At 52.8% G+C, this 18,070-nt stretch overlaps 1 protein-coding gene across 3 annotated transcripts in view; it reads right to left on the reverse strand.

Moving 5' to 3' along the window:
• Positions 1-17,851, reverse strand: part of AIFM3 (AIF family member 3) — a 37,305-nt gene extending 19,454 nt beyond the window's left edge. The window contains exons 1-6 of one of the 3 annotated variants that reach the window (XM_075039671.1): positions 17,700-17,828; positions 10,120-10,333; positions 4,902-5,011; positions 2,734-2,843; positions 1,316-1,360; positions 348-444 (exon numbers count right to left, since the gene is read on the reverse strand). In XM_075039671.1, the coding sequence (XP_074895772.1) occupies positions 348-444; positions 1,316-1,360; positions 2,734-2,843; positions 4,902-5,011; positions 10,120-10,333; positions 17,700-17,730 (607 nt within the window). In that variant the 5' untranslated portion in view covers positions 17,731-17,828. Of the gene's footprint in view, positions 1-347; positions 445-1,315; positions 1,361-2,733; positions 2,844-4,901; positions 5,012-10,119; positions 10,343-17,690 lie in introns of all 3 variants that reach the window. The other 2 variants (XM_075039673.1, XM_075039670.1) reach the window with 2 other exon arrangements.
• Between the last annotated feature and the right edge of the window lie 219 nt (positions 17,852-18,070).

Consider the following 18,070-nt stretch of genomic DNA (forward strand, 5'->3'; position numbering starts at 1 on the left):
CACCTGAGAGGACTTTACTCTTATCAGTTGTGGAAATCAGGGGTTACTGATATATCTAGGGAGGGTGGAGAGGGAAGAGCGTTCAGTGCACCCACTATAAAGGACTGTGACAGGGAACTATAGAAGGCACAGACCAGAGGCACGGGGCACCTGTGGACTATTAGTGTGCAGGACAAAAAGGCTGAAGACCCTCTGGTCTGACAATTTGCACAGGGAGGGACGCAGGAGGGGTGACAGAAGGTGGCAGGAGGGGTGACAGAAGGTGCACGGCACACAGACACCCTGCTCTCTGCATAGCCGCCCAGGAGGGGACACACACGACGGTCCCAGCACATGCCACAGGATACCTGCACCAATGATCAGCACGTTGGTACTGCTCAGGTTATAGTTGCTCAAGGAGATGCACTTTGCCATCATCTTTGTCCTCCTCTGTGTCTGAAGAGCCTACGCCACCAACAACAAGAAGAAAAATCATTATCTTTTCTCAGCTTTAACCTGGGTAGCCAGGCAGGAATGGGGACAACTACACGATTGTCATAAAACAACTTAGATAGAAATGGAACAACTGCACCCTTGTACCCAACGAGGATTTCCAACCCATGCACTACCCCCTTACAAGGTACAAAAGAAAAATAAATCCATTCTCTTCTGCAAATTCATCCAGGTATGCGCAGCAGGGAAAAAAAAATAGAAAAAGCAGCCCAGGTGTGTCATTGTGCAATTCTGCAACCAACAGGCAAGACGGAAATGCAGAAGTCCTATCAGGAACTTTATCTTGCGCCTGAGCAGAGCTTGTATACCTCTGATATCCAAAGAAGCTGACAGACTTCTCCAACCTACCAGAGCATACCCGAGGACATATGTCACTGTAGCCCTGCTGCAGAGACCCCCTGTTGCTGGCCATCGGAGGCCAAAATCTGTTTCTGGTAGAGGGAACAGGCTCAACCCTCCTCATCACATCCCACCCAAATCAGCTGGAGTAGAAGTGCTGCCATTCAGGTGACCTCTCTGGATCTAACCCAAGTGCTTTAAGGGTCCGGCTGGTTCTGAGCCGCTGGATTCACACATCCATATGTGCAAATGTGCATCAGAAGAAGGCTTTTCATGGAGAGAAAACTTTGGGCTGTTGCTTGAGACAGGACCGGGCTAAGCGGACCTTTGCTTTACCCATGTTGGATGCTCAGGCATCCTTCTGTTCAGGCAGTGTTTCCCCTGCCAGAGAACCCAAAGAAAAGCATTTCCTCCCCTTCCCACCCCACCCCGAGCAAAAAGCAAAAGCATGGGCCTTGATTTTGGGATGTCAGTAGCCCCTCACCTGCTTGCTTGCTCGGATGTATACCTTATCCTTCTCGATCTTCACCTGAGGGCGACAGAACAGCAGTGGTTTGCAGGACAGTGAGTGCCTCTGGCGTGAAGAGGGTAATTGCTCCCTCTGTGCAACAGTTAATGAACAGAGCAGTGATCTCACCAAGTCTCCTGAGAGAGCGCCTCAGGCCATGGCAGGGCTCACCCCAGCTTGAGGCTGTGAGATGTTTCACGTCTCCTATCAACCATGCACCAATGGTCAGCATAAAACCCAATTTCTATCTCAGGCTTACAGCTGGTTTCTTGGTCCCACCCCACTCCTGCTTCAAGAGACCTCCCAGACTGTGCACCTCTGCCCTCAGGTTCCCAGGGGGTGTCTGATGCCCATGGGTGGATGCAAGGGGAGCTGCAGGGAGGAAGGAGAGCTGGATAAGGTGCTGCTCTCCACTGGCCACCCCAGCATGTGCTTGGAAAAAGTTTGCTCCATGCCTTCAAAGAGCATGCTTCTCCCAATGCAAACAGACATTTTGCAGATGATACCAAGCTGAGTGGTGCAGTTAATACTCTAGAGGGAAGGGATTCCATTCAAAGGGACCTGGACAGGCTGCAGAAGTGGACCTATGTGAACCTCACGAAGTTCAACAAGCCCAAGGGCACAGTCCTGCACCCAGGTTGGGGCAATCCCCGGTATCAGTACAGGCTGGGGTTTGAAGGGACTGAGAGCAGCCCTGTGGAGGACTTGGTGGATGGGAAGCTGGACATGAGCTGACAATGTGCCATTGCAGCCCAGAAAGCCAACCATATCCTGGGCCGCATCAAAAGCAGCACAGTGGCAGGTGGAGGGAAGGGATTCGGCCCCTCTACTCTGCTCTGGTGAGACCCCACCTGGCATACTGCATCCAGCTTTGGAGTCCTCGGCAAATGAAAGACATGGTCCTGGTGGAGCGGGTCCAGAGGAGGGCCACAAAAATGGTCAGAGGGAGGAGCACCTCTCCGTGAGGAAAGGCTGAGAGAGTTGGGGTTGTTTAGCCTGGAGAAGAGAAGACTCCAGGGAGACCTTACTGCAGCCTTTCAAGGGGGCTTATATGAAAGATGGGGACAGACTTTTTAGTAGGGCCTGTAGCGGTAGGACAAGGGGTAATGGTTTTACACTGAAAGAGGGCAGATGTAGACTGGAATTAAGGAAAAAATGTTTTACAGTGAGGGTGGTGAGACACTGGCACAGTCTGCCCAGAGAGGTGGTAGATGCCCCGTGCCTGGAAGTGTTCAAGGTCAGGTTGGACGGGGCTCTGAGCAACCTGATCTGGTGAAAGATGTCCCTGCCCATGGCACGGGTGCTGGACTAGGTGATCTTTAAAGGTCCCTTCCAACCCAATCCATCCTGTGATTCTGTGATTTCCTCTGCTGCTGCAAGAATGAAGGTCTCACCTGGAACCTGGGTAAGCTGTCCAAGCCAGGAAAGTCCTCTATGTCGCCTGTACCGATGTTGAAGCAAGCTCCGTGCCAGGGACAGCGGACTCTTCCTTTGGACAAAACTCCTGGAGAAAACATGGCAGAGAGCAGAATTGGTGCTGCCCTGCAGCTGCCTCCCATCCCTGCCTGCAGGTCACCGAGATTGAGCTGCCATGACCTGGCCAGGGCAGGGATGGCAGAGGCCAGCTGTCCCTCCTGCTGTCCCGGTGATGGTGGGGTCCTCGGCTTCTTCACAACGTGAACGCCACTGTGGAGCGCAGCTGACCTCCTGAAAGGCTGAAGGTTGCTGCCCAGGGCCTCCTGCAGCTGCCAGGGCTGTGCTGCTCCATGCAGAGCAGCTTCAAAGTTCAGACTCTGTGAGCATGTCCCCGTGACACTCCTTTACCCAGAGGTGTCACCTCTCCTACAGGACACATGGCAGCTGTTGTGTTGGTCAAGAGCATCTTGGCTACTTGATGTGGAGTTCTCTTAACTTGCACGTGGGACTGGTCCAGTCATTTGGGATAGAGGGTGAACGCAATTACCAACTGGGATCCCATCTAAAATGCCCTCGCTGACAGCACCCTTCCAGCACCTCTGAGCACAGCTCCAGAGCTGTCTGCTCTGCCTGGAATACAATCTCGTTCTCCGGCAGGGCCTGGGGCTGCAGTCTCCAGGATCTTGTAGTCACCTCCACAAGCCCCTGCAGCACGCGGAACAAGCAGCACCTCAAGCAGAGCATCACTTATTTAGAGCAAACGTGTTTCAGAACAGATCCTGACACAGCAAGGAGCCTGCACACCGCCAGGAAAGCACAGGGCATGCCCAAAGCCATGAGCTCACTCCTTTCAAATGTTTGCTCGGAGGATGCTACTCCCTAGGACTTCAGCTTTCCCCACCTGAAAGAGCTGGCTCACAATGCTGGGGCAGAGCAAACGGCCACAATTTGGCCATGCCGGACCAGTCCTGAGCTTGTGCCTTCACTTGCCAAGGCACAGCAGTGCCACGTCTCGTCACCCGCCACACGCAGGAACGCAGGGGCAGCCCTTGCATTTACTTCTGCAGCAAATCCTGTATTCCCCAGCGAGATCCCTGTGCAAGCGGCCAGTCTCAGGGATGCGCCCGCAGGTCTCTGAAAGGCAGGCGAGCTCTCACCTCCGTCAGCCGTCAGAGCAGCGTGGGGCCCTTCTGCCCGGCTCAGCGAGCTGCTAGCCCCAGGAGAGGGGCTGAGAGCTCGGCTGCCTGCACCCAGCCCTGCTGCTGGGCCAGCAATGCCCAGAGGGCACTCAGCGGGATGTTCTGCTGTCTTCCCTAGGATCCCACATCCAGCAAAGTGCCCCCCACCCCCAGTTCGGGTGACGCACTTCTCCAGCACGCAGCGGGGCCAGCACTGCCTGCTGCTATTACTCAGCCTCTGGGTAGGGACCTGCCTGAAGCCCATGCTGAGAAAATGCCAAGATGCATATTTTTAAGTGCCGAGATGGGATACCACTGTACCTCATCCCACTTCAGTCAATAACACCAGCAACGTTTCTTTTTGCTACTGAAAGGTTCCCATCAGCCCAAAGAGCTTCCTCCTTCCCCCACAAGCAGGATTTTTGATTTACAGGGAGCTGTGGGTTTGTGGTTTCTTTTAGGACTGAGTGGCCTAAAAAATCATAAGGTGATTTTTTTTTTTGCTTTAAGACTTTTTTTTTTTAACTCCTCAGTGGCTGGAAACTGATAAACAGAACAATATGAAAAGCCCATAAAACTGGGCTTTGCGAGAGGACAGTGAGTTGCAGCTGTTTCGTACCATGCAAGGGAGGTTCAGCTCCAGCTGAAGAACAAAGCAGAAACCGAATTTAATGATGCCCGTGCCGTCTTGTTCTTCAAAGTCACCCAAAGAAGCCCCAGCCCTGTGACCAGCAGTGGCAAGCTGGGGTCACCAGCAAACCAGACCTGCAGCAAAGTGCTCCCAGGAGGTTTGTGCACCCCCAGCTTTCTGCCCATGCCTTCCCCCAACAAGAAGATACCAAGATGATGCTGAGTGTGCGGCATGGCACTGCCCCACGCCCGGCAGCACAGCCGGATGAATACCGGGCTGTCTTTTGCCAACATTTTGATGCCCTTGGTTAGTCTCCTAGGATGTGAGGCAGACTGACCTTTGACCAGCGGAGCCCCATAGTGGGGACACTTGTGTCCCACGGCGTGGAACTCGCCACTCTCCTTGATGAGCAGAGCCTTCCCGCAGCCCAGGTCCACTTCCCGCATCCTGGGGAGGAGGAGCATGGAAAACACATGGCAGAGCATCCGCCTGGCAGCGGATGCCACCCCCTCAGCCTGCACCCCAGCCCTGGTCCCGCCAGGCTCCCCTGCTCCTTCAACCTGCTCACCACCGGCTCCAAGTGACTTACAGGTGTGGGTCACTCCTGTCACCAAGCCAGCTTTGGAGGTGGGTCCACTGTTCCCAGCCTGGGGCACATCCAAGCTGGGCCATTGAGTGGCAGCTTCTTCATCCATCACTGTGCCAAGAGGTGGCCCAAAGCACCTCCCCAGCTGCTCAGAAGTGGCTGGTGGTCTCTGCCCAAGCCCAGCAGGTAGTGGGAGCAAGAAACCAAACTGGTTTTACTGCAACATCACCTCCCCTCCTGGCCCCAGTGGCTCAGCAGGTCCCTGCCAGGCTTGTGTTCACTCGAAGCAAACACAACATTTCTGAGACTTGAAAACCAGGAGAGGCGATTCTGACCCTTTGCGTACTCCGGCCTTGGGGTCTGCCTGCCTGCACCACAGGGGCTCGTGCTCTGGTCCTGGCCACATCCCAGGGTCAACAACATGGGTCACCTTTTCCTGATAAAACCCTCAGGACAGCAGACACCTACGTGTGACCTCCTTGTTGTTTCCCTCAGCTGTTTTTGCAGAGAAAAGCTCACGCAGCGACCTGCCCGCCTGCTCTGGGCTGCTGGCCCCAGCTCGGCATCACAGAGGGCCTTTGCCTCTCCGGTGCTGCTGGCACTCAGCCCCACACTTGCACAGGAGCCAACTTAACCCTCAAGCCATTCCCCCCCGCCCCGAGATTCAAGTGCTCTTTGAAAGACCACTGTTGCTTGTGTCATACCCTGGACAAAAGCGTGATTAGCGCAGCAGGAATCCTTTATACACAAAGCTTTGCAATTTTTAGGCTCTCTGGGTTACACCTCCCCATCTACAGTCACCTGGTCCTTGACCAGTCAAGCCAGGCTAAGGCTCCAGCCACCCCTGTCCTGGACAAAAACATCTCTTTGCTGATCATGCACCTTGTCTGCTAGTGAGCATCCCCATCTGCTGAATGAATGATTAATGCCATTAGTGCTGGAAAGCAGCATTTTCAAAAATCCTTCCCAACTCCCTTGGCTTGACTGAGAGCTGATCTGCAGCCCTCCGGCTCAGCCAGGCTGTGCTGAGCGGTACACACCTCTGCACCGGCCGCAGTGTGGGTGCAGCATCCCCAAATAGCGGGTGCATTTGCCCACAGCAGCTGGCTGCCCAGGTCTCCCTGGGAATGGCATGCCTCCTCACCAGTGCCCAGTGGCACCCAGCCAGCTGTGCCCCATTGCACTGCTTGCTGCAGGCTGGCTGGGCACGGGTTTTGCAATGCAGCTGCAACACCTGCTTTTATTTGCAAGTTTTCAAGCCCTGCACACCACATACAGAACTGGGCTGCATTTAGGCAGTTGCATTATACTGGGCAGTTGCACTACCCACTGAAATACAAGTCTTTCAACCATTCATCATCTCCAGGAGGCTGCCCATTGCTCCTCTCTGCAGAGTCTAGAGGTTGGGATGCAGGAGGGTCCAGGGCTGAGACCCCCATTCCTCCACCTGCCCAGATCTTTGCCAAGGGGATTTCTGTGGCTTTCCAGCCATAGGGGCAGTGCAGGCTGCCCAAGCATCGTTGAGTGAGACTGATGCTCTGCACTGAGCAGATCTTTACTCTCTGCTCTCTCACTGTGTCTCCACCAGAACTTCATCCCAACATGTCCCATCCTCACCTCCTTTTCTCTTCTCACCACTCAGGTGCTCCCTTTCCAGCCAACAGCCCTGATACCCACTGTGTGAGGCACCGAACCTCTTGCCGACGCAATTATTAGCAGCTACTTCCCTACAGCAGAGTCTTCCAGCTAACTATGGAGGAAAGTGGAGAGACGATGAGTGAGCCCTCGGTTTGCAGGGAGCTGGGTGCGGAGTGCAGAGCTGCTGTTCCCTGGAAACTTCCCCTCTTCCAGCCAGAAAGCCTGTCCCCGCATAACTTGATGTTTATCTGGAAATCCTGGTTGTTCCCATTGCACCAAGTGGACCATCTCTACAGCCAGCCTGGCACATTGTATTTGGTGTACCCAATACACCACTGTGCATGCAGCATGCTCCCATGTGCTCAAGAAAGCTACTGGCCATGTGTGATCCCTGAATGCTGTTCATGCACGATAGGTCCCAGGGTGTCAGAAGAATGGGTCTCACTTCGCATGCTCACTCCTCTTTGGGTAACACCCCAACTCTATCCCATGACTTGCACCCAGGCTACAGAGACACTTGTCCCGCTCTCTGCTTCACAGCCATGGAGATGAGACTGGGGCTTAGAACACCAGCACTCCCGTAACACCTTCAAACCCACCCTGGGCAAGTCTTTGTGCAGGTGCCTGCTCCGCCTGCATCAACTGTCCCACTAGAGTAATGGCAAATGCTCAATTTCCTTGCCACCTTGGGTGAAAACAGCAGCAGAGCTCATCATGCCTGCCCTTGGGAGCTGTTTTGTCCCAGTAAATTGGCAGCCCCACACCAAAGCGATGCAGCTCTGCTCCCTCCCCATGTAGGACACTTGGAACTTGGAGGTCCTTCCGACAGCACAAGGGGAATAGAGCAGTACAAGTCCTACTGCATTCCTCAGCTGTGCAGTACTTCAGATAAAACCTGTGGTTAAATGACAACCATTGCTCTATAGGAAGATAAGATAAGTGAAAGAGTTTACAACTTACCCAAGGAACTGTGATCTGAAAGAGTCAAAAACAAGACCTGGTGTCTTCGAGGCAGCACACAGCCACCTGCAAGGCTCCCGATCCCACACTCACTCCAGAGCGAGCGAGAGGATGATTTACACTGCGCTGCTCCCCGCTGAGCTATTTACACAGTTGGGAATTTGTCCTGTTGCCCCACTCCACTCCCCACCAGGGAAGCACCAACTAAAACTCAGCTCTGGCCTGCGAAGAACCTTTGCTCAGGAGCTGAGGGAGCACTGGGGGCTGTTTTCTGTCTGCAGCTCATCGACCTCCCCCAGTTAGCCTGCTGGGAGGCTGGCTGGGTACAGCAGTGCCAGAGTTTATCCTCCAGTATCTTTTACTGGTTCTGCTGAGACCATCTTGGTATCAGAAAGCCAGAAAGGGTGGGAAGAAAGAATACCTTGTGCTTTGCAGATTCCACTAACACAACGTAGAGGTGGCCAAACCCTTGTGCCAATGCCCCACACTGCTGCTGTGCCCATGCACACCCCTGCCCAGCTCACTCCTTGGGAAGCATCCCGGAAAATCCCTCTGGGTATCAGAGCGAGAATGGACTCCTTTGGTCTGCCCTGTTGCTTACGTGAGCCGTGGGACCTTCTCGCAACACCTCTCTTTTGAGCTAGACTCAGCCTGCTAGCAAAAAAAGCTATCCTCAACTTAAAATGTCCAGTGATGGCCAGTCTGTTGCCGTACTTGGTAGTGTGTTTCAGTAGCTGACTGCACACATGGTTGAAGCGTGACTCCAGTTTCCAGACCACTGTAAGTTTCTAGCCCTGGCTTTAGCTGAGGAGCTCCCTGCTACAGCCGCCTGCAGCCAGCTATGTTCTCGCAGACTGCAGCCGCCTTCCCCAGCAGAGCTCTTCGAATCTTTTAATCTACTATACTGCATGCTTTCCAGTCAAGGTATCTATTGCAGCCCTCATTTTCCAATGTCCTTCTTGCACTGGGGCACTAAAGCAGAGCATACTCTTTTAGTAACACCCCAACACAAAGTCAGCAGAAGCTGCCGCCATCAACACTTGGGTGTTCAGCCATTAGGCTACATCTCAACACTGGAACAGGACCCTCCCTGTGCAACCAGTATTTCCCAGGGTAGGCTGCCCTTTTTGCTTCGCTCCAGCTTCAAGGCAATCCCGGTCACTGCCTGTGCTCTGCCCCAGGTCCCCTATTCCCCAGCCTTGCTGTTGCTGCTCACCTGCGCAGGAGGCAGTTGGGTTGGCCCATCACCTCCCAGACGCAGCCCCGCAGCCACTGTGCTTGCCTTCCAGTCCCGTGCATCTCCACTGACTCCTCGCCCCCACCTCTCACTGGAGGAGGCCATTTGCCCCCAGGTCCTGATGGCCCTCCAGCATTTCTCTGAGCTGCAGCAGAGCATGCAGAGTCAGCCACACCTCATCACGTGAAGATTTAATCCAACAGAGTCCAGTGCATCCCTTTGTAGAACAGTCTAATACATAAATTCCCATCACAATGAAAAAACCAGTTTATTCCTAGATGAACTTACCTAATGAGAAGAATTTATAACTGATGAAGCCCCTTAAGTTTAGCACAAAGTAGCTTGTAGTACATGGATTATTCTAGAATATTACCACAAGCAATAGTTCAATTTAAAGCAAATAGCTGCCAGACTCCTGCTGTGTCCCACACACCTGACATCACTCCCTCACTGGAATAAAAGCTATTTCGAACTTTGTTTTCTCTCACGCAAGGACAGAGCCCGCTGAGATGTTGGCCATCAGACTAACGGAACATGCTGCAGAAAAGGCACATCTACCCCAGAAAAGAAACACCAGCCTGTAAAGCACAGTGACCAGGACCGGCACTTTTTAGACTTCAGAAAACTCTTAAATCAGGGTAGTGAAACTGTACATAGCCAAAGTGCGTTGCCATTAGCAAAAAATTTGGAAAACTGCATCCTTGGTGAAAGAGCAAATTGAAAGAGATAAGCTTGGCTAGAAGAGCAAAGCACTGCAGAAGTGATGGAGCACACGATCTGCCCCATCAGCCCCATCCATGCACTACTCACACTGCTTTGTAAAGCTACTAAGGCTATAAATTTACAAAAAAACTGTCAGGGTCGTCTAACGCAAGCTGAGCAGAGCCTGTTCGGAAATTCTGCTACAGAACATCACATCTTTCTAAGACGAGTCCGAGAGTGAACCATGCAGGGAGCAGACCTTCCAGTAAAAAACAGTCGTCGCTTGTCCATGATGTCATTTTTTAAGATAAAAAAAAAACCTATTTTACTAAATTAAATATCATCTCCAAAAACTCTAAAGAACAAGATAGGGGTTTCAGTCTGGGTTATAAGGTCTCTCAAGTTTTACCTGCAAAAATTTTAGGCACTTACTGTCCATTCTCCAGGTCCTTCACGTGGCACACGGACGCTTCCACCACGTCCTTTGGGTTGTGGTAGGGATTGCTGGCAATGGGATGCTCCTCAAGGTGATAATGCCGGGCAGTCCCGTTGACTTTGTAGATCAGGGGGCTGGCTTTCCCATTGGGTGACATCTCCTCCTTGCTTCTCTCCTTCTCAGGTATCACAACTTCAATTTTCACTTCAACTGCAGGAACAAACAGAAACCTTCATTAAAATAAAGCCAGAGGTTTTGCTGCCATTTGCTGCCAGAACAGACACTTTTTGTTGGCTTGCTTGGGAAGATAAAACATTTAATATCAAACTCTGCTTGATTACCCGAGCCCATTATTCCACTGTTCGTTCTCCATCGGGCACCTTTGCATGCATAAAGTACATATTCCTGCAAGCAGACATTAGTCATCAGTGCAGAACAACCCCTCAGTCACAGTTCCTGTCCTGTTTAGTGGAAAACAGCTTCAGGCAGCTAAATGTGAGGCATGCCAAGGCCTCTAGGGCTCAGACAGACTTCAAAAAACCCTTTAATTGTTTGTAGATAACATTAACTGAAAGAGAAAGCCAACACTGCATGGTGTATAAAGCTGCTTCATTAGATGGAGACCAATTAATAAGGAACTAGAAATATCCAAAATTATTTCTGCATGAGGTTTTCAGGGTAGAACGAACCTTCAGCATTAAGTGAGAAAAGCAAGTATTGTCCGTTTTACTTAGGCGTACACCATTGAACAGGTTTGACAATAAAAGCGTCCCTGGCCTGGGGACCAGGGGACCCAGGGACACGCAGGAGCTGCTCGTGCCGGCGCAGCGCATCCCCCCGACCATCCGAGGGGACACCGGAGCCAGCGGGTCCCCTCGGCCCCACCGCCACCCTGGCGCTGTCACAGGGCAGTGACGGAGCAAGGCAGCCCTTGGCACGGCACAGCTGGGGTGCTGCCCCTCCATCCTCCCCTCCCCGGGCAGCGATGGAGGGGGAGCACAGGGGCTCTCCTCGGCCACCCAGGCGAAGACACGCAGATGTTCATCCCGGCTCCCCAAAGGGCAGCACTCACCCGGCCTCGCCGTGCACCCACCCAGCCGCACGCCCACCCACCGTGCCCAGGGGGAGCAGGCTGGACACAGGAGCGTCAGAGGAAGCCGGTGATGAGCTCTTACAACATAAAGGGAAAAACATCACTTTAGCTCCTAGGCGCTTCATAAAACTAAAGCCATTAATATTTATAACAAACCCCAGGGGAGTTCTATAGTAAGCCGGGGGTAAGTGCCAGAGACTGAAGAAGTGCCTCAAGTAAATGGGAGATTTCTGATCTTTCCCCATCTTATAAATGTCACGATGAGGAAAAGCTGTGCAGAAGATAAAAATTAAAGCTCACGACCTAAACAGGTTAAGAAAAGGCAAAGAAAGGGGAACAATGTGCCCCAGAAGAGCGGGATGAGCCCTGCAGCAAGAGAAGGGTGCTGGGACTTCCCAGCTTCATCTGTTGCCCCATGCCACTTTTTGCAAGTCCATTGAAAGGACGATGGAAGGTTGTTCATTTAGGAAGGGAGAAAAGCAAGTGGCCATGGCCGTCAGGCACTGGAGGCAGGCAGTTGTTTCAAGATTCCTGCAAGTTTCTGCTTTTTGTGCCAGCTCAGCAGGGCAGGGGATGGGGCGGCTTTTTGCCAAAGTGCCAAATCCTCACAATCACCAGGGGCAGGATTCACCAGGGGTTCTGACAGACAGATCCAGTAAAGCAATTTTCTGTGTATCCACACTGAACCAATAGAAAATGTGTGTTATTGCAGCTGCCAGCTGCAGGAGTTACTGCAAACTAATAGGCCCAGCACCATGCATTAAAAAAAAAAAAATGTTGCTATGAGCGAATTTGTTCCTGGAACATTACAGAAGCAGCCCAGCCCCCTCAGGTACCCAGCAAAGAGGCTGCTTTCCATAAGGGCTGTTTTCCCATGGCGTTTGGAAAAGCAGACACAGATTTTCCAGGACAGAGTTAGGAAATACAATGAATATCCATTTATGCCAGTCCCTGTGAAATACTTTCGGTCAAAGAAACAGGAGGATCATTTCATACGATTACACAGTTGATCAGACATTTATCTGGAGCGAATGCAGCTACACATCCTTGCGGCCAGACCCCGGAGACGGGCAGCATGCTGCTGCTGCCAACCCAGGCACAGGATGAGACCAGGTTGGCACCAGCAAAGCCAGCGGCTCCGAGCCCCAACGGTGATGTTGATGCTGGTAAATTCACCCTGCAGGGAACAACCCCCATCTCTCACTTGGCCCCATGGCCCAGAGCTTTGTTTTCCAAACTACATTTGGGTCAGCTGAGCACCCAGAGTGCTCGCTGATCCACAGGCGTATGAACCTGCAGGTATGAAGATCGAAATTTAGCTCTGAGCTCTTCACTTCTTTCTCAGTCAGAAAAACATATGCAAAAAGCAGCAGGTCTCTTGAACCAGTACGTGACATCATTCCGAGCCGTCCCCGCTAGGCACTCACCGACACTGCTGGACAAATGTCCAGAGGAAAAAAGAGGTATAAAGTCTTCCCCCCTCCTATTTCGGGCCCCACACTTCACCACTTGCCTCCATGGGGGGCAACTCCCACTCACCTCTCCCTGACCCTTTATCCCCCCTTCTCCTCCTCCTCAGCCCCCCCAGCCCTGCATGGGGTGTCCCCCTGGCCAGAGACCTGCATTCCTGAGGGATGATCCCTCCTGGAATTCGGGGCTCAGTGGCACCTGAGCTGATCCAGCAAACTGCCTCAATTGCCATCAGGGAAAATGACATTTAAATGAAATCTTTATAAACCCAATTTTAATTCTGAAATCCGACTGGCACCGTGTTGCTGGGTCCAGCGCATTCCATCTCTTTGACAGTCATTTTCTGTAACTGCTAGAAGAGGTTCCTGACCTTAAAGCAAACTGTTTGGAAAGTTTTAGGTACATGCCTGCAAATCTGTATGGTGGTCGACTCCTCAGGGTCCAGCCAAGGCCACCACTGTCATACAGCAGCACTGCCCCGGCCACGGCTGGTGGGAACAAGGGTGACAGCTGTAGCCTCCAGGGCAGAGCAACTGCTGCTCTCCGAGCACATGTATGTGTGCGTCTAGACATATAGATATGCTGGCTTGCCCTGTGCCACCAGCATCACTTACATACATATATATGCGTATGTATGTGGTTTTGTGTGTTCATGTAGATTTTTAATATATATGTATTTTTTATCTATATACACACACACATATATATATATATAAGGACCAGGAGGCCAGGGCTGGAAGTATTTCATAATATACAAAAAAGCAGACGAAACAGTTGAGCATTAGCAGGTGCTAATACCACACATCCACATACACCTCAGCACTGCCAGCTCTCAGTATTCAAAAATCCTGAGTCAGCTGCACAAAATCATAGATTGCTTAAAATACGGACTCTTGTCAAGACTATAAATTTTGACCCAATTTTTTTTTTCCCTCCCAGGTTTTCAGCCTTTAGGTCAGAGCACTGCTGGGACCCCTACGTGCACACCCAGGAGCCACATCCCAACCCCATTTATCACAGCTGGCTCAGGTTTGGGTTTTTTTTCACATTGTGGCCACAATGCTCTTGTGCTTTGCCTCATGTCATTAACACCTGGCAGTCAGTCATTAATACTCCATTACATCTCCTGTAAATTTATTCCTTCTCCATCACTATGACAGCCTTGTGGGACAAGTCAAAGTCTCTGCCTGCTTTTAGGCAGGTACTTGCGACACGAGGCTGGAAACGTTGGCATCGACCCCTGGGCAGGGCGCTGGCAGGTGGAGGGTGGCTGGGTTGCAGTGCAGGGCCACGGTCCTTTTTAAAAAAAATTAGGGCAATTAAATGACCCAAGACTTCTTTATCACAGGATTAGGTTCCCTGTATGGCTCAGTGCCCTTCTAGAGGCTAAATTTAAACTACGGGTATCAGGCCATTTAAAGTGTAATACTTTAAACAGTAGAAACAAGGAAAATACTAAGTTAAGACGGCAGTGCAGGGGAAGACAAAATTGGCATGAGCCAAGAGCTGGCTGGAACCCGAGGGAGTCTGGGTGAGATGAAGACGCCTGGCCCTAGGGGATGGAGGAGGTGGGCCGGCGGAGGGGAGAGCCCCGTGTCTGCCCTCCCCACACACAAAACCCTGCGATGCCTCAGGATTTGCTGCTTAGGGGCTGCTGGCACAGGGCAAATGAGGACCGAGGGCAGGGAAGACCCTCGTACTGGCTGTATGGTGCCAACAGCTCCGAGAGCAGTGGAAACCAGGAAAGCGTCACGGGTGGTGACGATGGAGGGACCCGCGGGGTGCGGTGGGCACAGCCAGAAAGGCTGGTTTACCCCAGCAGGGTTTTATTTTCCCACAGCCAGCACAGAGTAAATCCTCCGCTGCAGGACGTGTTTGGGGTCTCGCTCTGCCCTGCCAGAGCTGCGCTCTCCAGGCACCCCCGGGCTCGCCCCCACTGCCTCTTAACTGCTGTCCTCAATGACAACTACTTTAGGTGGTCTCAAAGAGACTCCAAACCATTTCTATTAAAAATGACAGAGCTAACAACAAAACCATCACATCAAATGTGCCCAGCTTCACCCTCCCTCTCCAGATGCCCTGTTCAGCAAATGCCATGCTCCCAAAAACCAGGAGGTAGGACTTGCCAGCCACGCCTGGGGGCACCCTCAGAGCCAACCTCAGAAGGACACACAGCCCACGGCACCCCCTCCGACAGCATGCAGCATCCCTGCGAAGGGAACGTGTTCCCTGCTCAGAGCCAAATGCATCCTCTGTGTGAGGGCAAAGCTCACCCGCAGACATGCTGCTGCCCTGCCCCATCATCAAGCGCTGAGTGCAAATAAAATAATCACAACTTTATAGGTCTTGCAAGCCGCTCTCCCACGCCTGGTGCGGAGACGGTGCTGCTGCAGCTCACACCGAGCAGTCACTGGCGCACGATGGTTCCCTTTACCCATCATCCTGACCTGGCTGTCTCTCCTGGAGCGGGTGCTGGGATCCCACGCAGACTGCCAGCTGGCAGCTCATCGCTTATGCATCACGCACCCGGAGAAAAACCGGAGGAAAAAAAATTATGCAGAGATTGAGAACTGGGCCTTCAGAAGAGGATCCGGCATCACGGGACTGCAGCACTAGAGATAACAGAAGATTACTTCGCTGCTTGAACATAAGCTCTTAATTAAACACTTGAATATCAGGATGGGGTCGGGTGCTGCAGCAGCAGCCAGACTTCGGGGCTGGCCTCCGGTACAGCCAGCATAGTTATTTACTGTTACAGGACTCCACTCCTCAAAGCTGTTGTATTGGTGATCTGCTCATCAAAAGGTCTTCCTGGCACATAATAACGCGTGTGGTGCAGTGTCAAGGTTACCTCGAGAAACGCTGAGGGTCCTCAGGGGGACTGAGGGTCTTTCTCGGATATAAGGTGATGGAGCAGATAAGGACCTCGTATACATCTTTCAAAGGTGTCTAAATAAATTCTGTTGACTTCAGGCTGCGCCTGAGATATTCCCTTCATGTCGAAACAGCACTGATGGAGAAAATAGCCCTGTTCTGTCCCTGCGTGATTTGCTTCTTGTTTGTACAGGTGATAGGCAGATTTTTAGAAACAGGAAAGTCCACTGCTTAACTCTGGTGGTGCACAGTTCCCGCAAGAAATGGGAATGACCAATATCATAAAAAGGCTGTGAAGCCTCTTTGCCAGAACAATTGGTATCTGCAAATGCATCTGTTTACCTCACTGCATTTGCAGGTTTTATAACTACTGAAATGAAGCACCGCAGTCAGTGGTGTGCTAAGCAGGGACTGGGGAAAGGCTTGTCAAAAGCCTTTGAAGACTGCTAATCAAAACCAGAGCTGCAGAGAGAGCACTACGCTACAGGATGGCATTTTCAGTCATTTGGCCCTACTATGCAAATACAGCTCTACATGAAAATCTGCAGTTCAGGAGATATGCCTGCAGAGCGTTTTTATTCCTCCACTGGTCCAAGATTAAACACAGTTTTGCTGATGGTATACAAAATAAAGTGGAACTGCCAGCAGAGTTTGTTACAAGTTTAGTCAACAAAGGCATTTATTCCTGGATGCGTTTTCACTCCTTGAACGTTTCAAGGAAGGATATAAACAGCATGAGTTTTCACAAAAGAAAACTTACAGTTCACAGTGTCCAATGCCATATTACTTTGGCACTGCAATGACCCATAAAATAATCCCAGTACAGGTCAAGGGCAGAAAACCACCTGTATTTTCCCCTTGTGCCTTGCAAAGCAAAGGCAGAGGACCTCACTCAGTGGATGCTCAGTGGGTTGCAGACACAACTCGTGTTGGCCTTCTGACCTTTGGAGTCCTTCAACCTGAAATCCCCACTGCCTGAGGCAATGAAGACAAATTGCCAATAAAAGGTCCCCAAAAGACATTTTGCCACCCGAAAAGGCGACATGCGGATGCTGCCTGATCTGATCGATCAGTGTGACTACCTGATTCCCCTTGCCCTTGGGCACAAGCAGGTAACAAGGACAGGGTCCTTCAGCTCCCTCTTAGGTGGCCAAAACAAGCGGCAGGATGGGAGCTCTCCTCGAAGGCAGCTTCGGCGACACCGACTGCACCAGCCCCCCACGCACCAGCATCGGTCCCTGCGGACCAGCACTGGGGCGATGCGGGTGCTGCCGGGTATGATGAGCCAGGGCGACCACGCGGTGCCTGCTCGTGCCCAGGCTGCCAGCCGGGTCTCAGGACAAGGCTTAACGCTGACACTTCCACACCAGACCTCCCTCAACCAGCCAGTTTGCCCACGCAGCCTGCACCGCAGCCCCTTCCTCTCCTACATACGCCCACCTTTGCCAAACCGCAGAGAGCAGGGAGCCCATCCAGCCCAGCTGCAGCGGGAGCATGGGGGGCAAGGGGAACATCCTTGATGTCCAGGTGCCTGCAGCTGCTTTCCCCGCTGGCGGCAGCACGCACGGATAAGCTTCACCAAGAAAATAAAATCCAGAGAGCGGAGCAGCCCCAGGACCTGGCCTGGATGGTGGGACTGAGAAAGCACCGAGAAATCAAGCAGTCAGTGGTCCTGCTCCTTCCCTGGTCGTTCCCTTCCAGCAGGGACAAAATTAAGGGCTGGCCAGCGAGTGGCAAAGCTGCGGCAGCAAGGACGGTGCCAGAGCCACACATGTTGGTATGGGGACGGCTGTCACACAAACCCACCTTGGGGCATGAGGGGGGCAGTTCTGCCCTCCGGTGCTGCAGGAAGGCAGGAGCGGGGAGGGTGGTGGGCGTACGAGGAGATGGGATGGGGAAGAGCTGGCAGCGGGTGTTTGGATGGGGTTGCAGGGTGCCGGCTCAGTTCTCCTCCCGCCCCCCGGCACCGCTGCAGCCCCCGCACAGCTCCCTGCCTGGGAGTGAGAGCACTGAGGAATTTGGGGGGGGATTAATGGGCCCGTAATCCTCCCCGCAGGAGCCGAGAATTAACATTCCCCCGACCAGCGTCCGCTGCCGCTGACCTACTTCTCCCCACGGAGACAGCGGGATGGCAGTCACCTGGTTTGGGCTTGGAGAAGCATCCTCCCATGGCGCCGGCCGGGACAGGCAGCGGGGACACGGACGGCAGGCAGGTCAGCGAGGGCACGGGCACATCCTCGCATGATAAACCGCCCACTCGGCCATCCCAGGCTCCAGCCGTCGTTCGCAACCTGCGTCGGGTAGAAAAGCTCCGTGAGAACCAGTACGGGCAGGGAACGCGGGTGCTGCAGGGAAGGGAGGAAAGCCGGCGAGCAGCGCTGCCGCCTGCGCCAACAGCTGCAGGCAGGAGCCGGGCAGCACGAGCACGGAGGGTGCGTGGAGCACGGGGGCAAGTCGTGCCAAGCCCCATGCACCCCCGGTGACCGAGCGGCAAGGGGAAAACGTGACGC

The sequence above is a fragment of the Buteo buteo genome, chromosome 11 (genome assembly GCF_964188355.1).
Source record: "Buteo buteo chromosome 11, bButBut1.hap1.1, whole genome shotgun sequence".
Lineage (NCBI taxonomy): Eukaryota > Metazoa > Chordata > Aves > Accipitriformes > Accipitridae > Buteo > Buteo buteo.